This window comes from Hevea brasiliensis, chromosome 10, assembly GCF_030052815.1.
Source record: "Hevea brasiliensis isolate MT/VB/25A 57/8 chromosome 10, ASM3005281v1, whole genome shotgun sequence".
Lineage (NCBI taxonomy): Eukaryota > Viridiplantae > Streptophyta > Magnoliopsida > Malpighiales > Euphorbiaceae > Hevea > Hevea brasiliensis.
Window position 1 is genome coordinate 16622387 of NC_079502.1, and position 2789 is coordinate 16625175.

The 2789-nt window shown below is 39.9% G+C and overlaps 1 protein-coding gene across 1 annotated transcript; it reads left to right on the top strand.

The window, feature by feature from the left end:
* The first annotated feature begins 706 nt into the window (after positions 1–706).
* On the top strand, positions 707–2121 carry LOC110645247 (mitogen-activated protein kinase kinase kinase 18-like). Its single transcript, XM_021798333.2, has one exon. It carries the CDS (start codon positions 804–806, stop codon positions 2097–2099), a length of 1296 nt encoding a protein of 431 aa, XP_021654025.2. The 5' UTR covers positions 707–803; the 3' UTR covers positions 2100–2121.
* Positions 2122–2789: the final 668 nt, after the last annotated feature.

The window sequence follows — 2789 nt, forward strand, 5'->3', positions numbered from 1 at the left end:
TGAAAATCATGAATTCACATTATCCACCTAGATGGGTAAGTATCTCGTCAAATTTATACTATAAGGTATATAAGGAGACCCAATAATGTGAAACCAAATTATACATATATTTGACTAATTATTTTAAATCCAAAAACTACACATGCATTTGACTTTTGACAAAAACCCAATTCCCCAATCCATCAACTTGTACTTGTAAAAGACTTCAATTTTGACACAAACATACATTGGCATAATAGCTTTAAAGGATACCAAAATTCAACTTCTTTTTGGTGGTTCAACCCACCACCCTCCACCCTATACCCTCAACCATGAACCACCACAATTTAATTTTCAAAATCCACACGGCTACAAAACAAGGTATCCAAGTGGTATGTGTTATCCATCCAATTTCAATTATCTGTACTACTACCCTTATCCAACCTCTTCCTAATTTTGCCATCTCATTGCACCAAACCCATAAAAAAGAAATCCCATTTGCCCACCACTCTCATAACACCTCCTCCGCCTCCAAATGTTTACACGTGTCTACATATTCATTTGGCCACGTCATCTCTATTTGGGAGGCCAAAGCTGTCAAACCCACCAGCATTTTTAACACGTTGTGCACTCCCGTTGAAGGATTTGTCAAAGAGAAAGAGAGAGATAGACTCAACCACCCTAAAAAACTAACCTTTAAAAAATTATTGGTTTTTCAGCTCCTCATATATAAACACTTGGGTGGCAGCTGCTTATAGCCAACTCAAGATAAACCCAACAAAGCATTTCTTTTTTCTTTCTCTTTTCTCTTTTCAGCTTACAATATGGACTGGACCAGAGGCCACACCTTAGGCCATGGCTCCACCGCCACCGTCTCCCTCGCCAAGTCTATCCACTCCGGTGACGTTTGGGCAGTCAAAACCGCCGAACTCGACCAATCTCAATTCTTGCAAAGGGAGCAAAATATTCTCTCTTCTCTAACCTCTCCACATATAGTTAGTTACAAGGGCTATGACATTACTAGAGAGAATAACCAGGTTATGTACAATCTTTTCTTGGAGTACATTTCTGGCGGTACACTTACCGATGCAGTTCAGGCTCACGGTGGCCGGTTAGAAGAATCGGTGATCAGATACTACACTTATGAAATTGTTCAAGGTCTAGATTACCTACATTCAAATGGCTGGGTTCATTGTGACATCAAAGGTAGGAACGTCTTAATAGGGAAAACTGGCGCCAAAATTGCGGATTTTGGGTGTGCGAAGAGGCTCGACGCGGTGGAGGCTGCGGCTGAGTCAGCTGCGCCAATTGGCGGCACACCCATGTTTATGGCACCGGAGGTGGCGCGTGGAGAGGAACAGGGGTTTGCTAGTGATATATGGGCTTTAGGGTGTACAATTATTGAAATGGCTAGTGGTGGTGCACCGTGGCCTAATGTCAATGACCCAATTTCTGTTATGTACCGGATTGGATTTTCCGAACAGTTGCCGGAGTTCCCCTGTAGTCTATCAGAGCAAGCAAGGGATTTCTTGGATAAGTGTTTAAGAAGGGATCCAAAACAGAGGTGGACAGCCAATCAGCTTCTGAAGCATCCTTTTCTGGGAAAATCCAATTCTCATGCAAAACAAATTCAAAAATCTAATTCAAGTTCAAATTCTCCTACAAGCATTCTTGACCAAGGCTTTTGGAACTCACTGGATGAATCAGAATCAGAATCAGAGAATGTAGACAATCAGGTCCAAAGAAGTGATGAAATTTCAGCCAAGGAGAGGATCAGACGGTTGTCCTTGCTTTCAGGGGGTCCCAATTGGGACTGTGATGAGAACTGGACCTCAGTTAGAGGCAATTACAGAGAAGACCGTGATACAGTCATGTACTCAATTGAAGATAAAGAAGATGTGAATAGTTACAGATCGGTGCACCAAAAAAGCTACGGTGGTAGTGAGCAATCATTGGAGGACTTGTTAGAAAGCAATATTAATAATAGGATTAGTGGGGAATTTTTGGGTGCGTGTAAATATAAGAGAGATAATTTTCTAATTAGCAGTAATCTAGAATTTAATAGGCACAAAGATACCTTGTTAATTCCTTATATTCCAGGATTATTATTACAAGCATAAACATTAACCTCTCCCTCTCTAATTTTGTATATTTCATTTTTTCATTTTTTCATTCTTTGAAAAAGAAAGTGCTTAGTTGGGAAGTCAAACCTCATCCTGAAATTCTTTCCAATTGTGATGACTTAGATGTCATTTCTGGGTGAAGTTTAGCAATAATAAATGGCCTTAAAAACTGACACTCTGGCCATTTTTGCAGTACAAATCCGCCCATTCTCTGTTGTGGTTCTGTAATAATTTATGTGATAAAACACACGTTGGCCTAATCACGGCCAATCGGTGGGTGAAATTTGGACCAAACTCTTAAAGGTGAGGAATTGGGCAGCTCACACGCTCAATAGAACCCTTGAGACACGTCTCTTAACCTGTTTGTTGGGTTATGGTAGGTAAATAGAGGATTTAATTCCCCGACATTACTTGGCGCCAATCTGGCCACTTCTCTCACCCATTTTCCTTGGTTTCTCTTTCCAGTAGGTAAAGCTTGGATCATAATCGCACACCCAATTTGCAATGAAAGTCGCCAGACAGCCTGAACTTCCCGTTTTAAACTCATTATTTTAATTTTTACGATGCCTTGAAAAATTACTGTTTAAATTCAATTTATTTAAAATCATGACATAACGGTAAAATCTCTTAACAATATATATTGAATTTAACTCATTTTTAAAAGGCAGTTCATAGGGAAAGAATTAT

Bases quoted from the DNA above. Each gene is read 5' to 3' on its own strand.
- LOC110645247 (XM_021798333.2), top strand. From the start codon at position 804: ATGGACTGGACCAGAGGCCACACCTTAGGCCATGGCTCCACCGCCACC.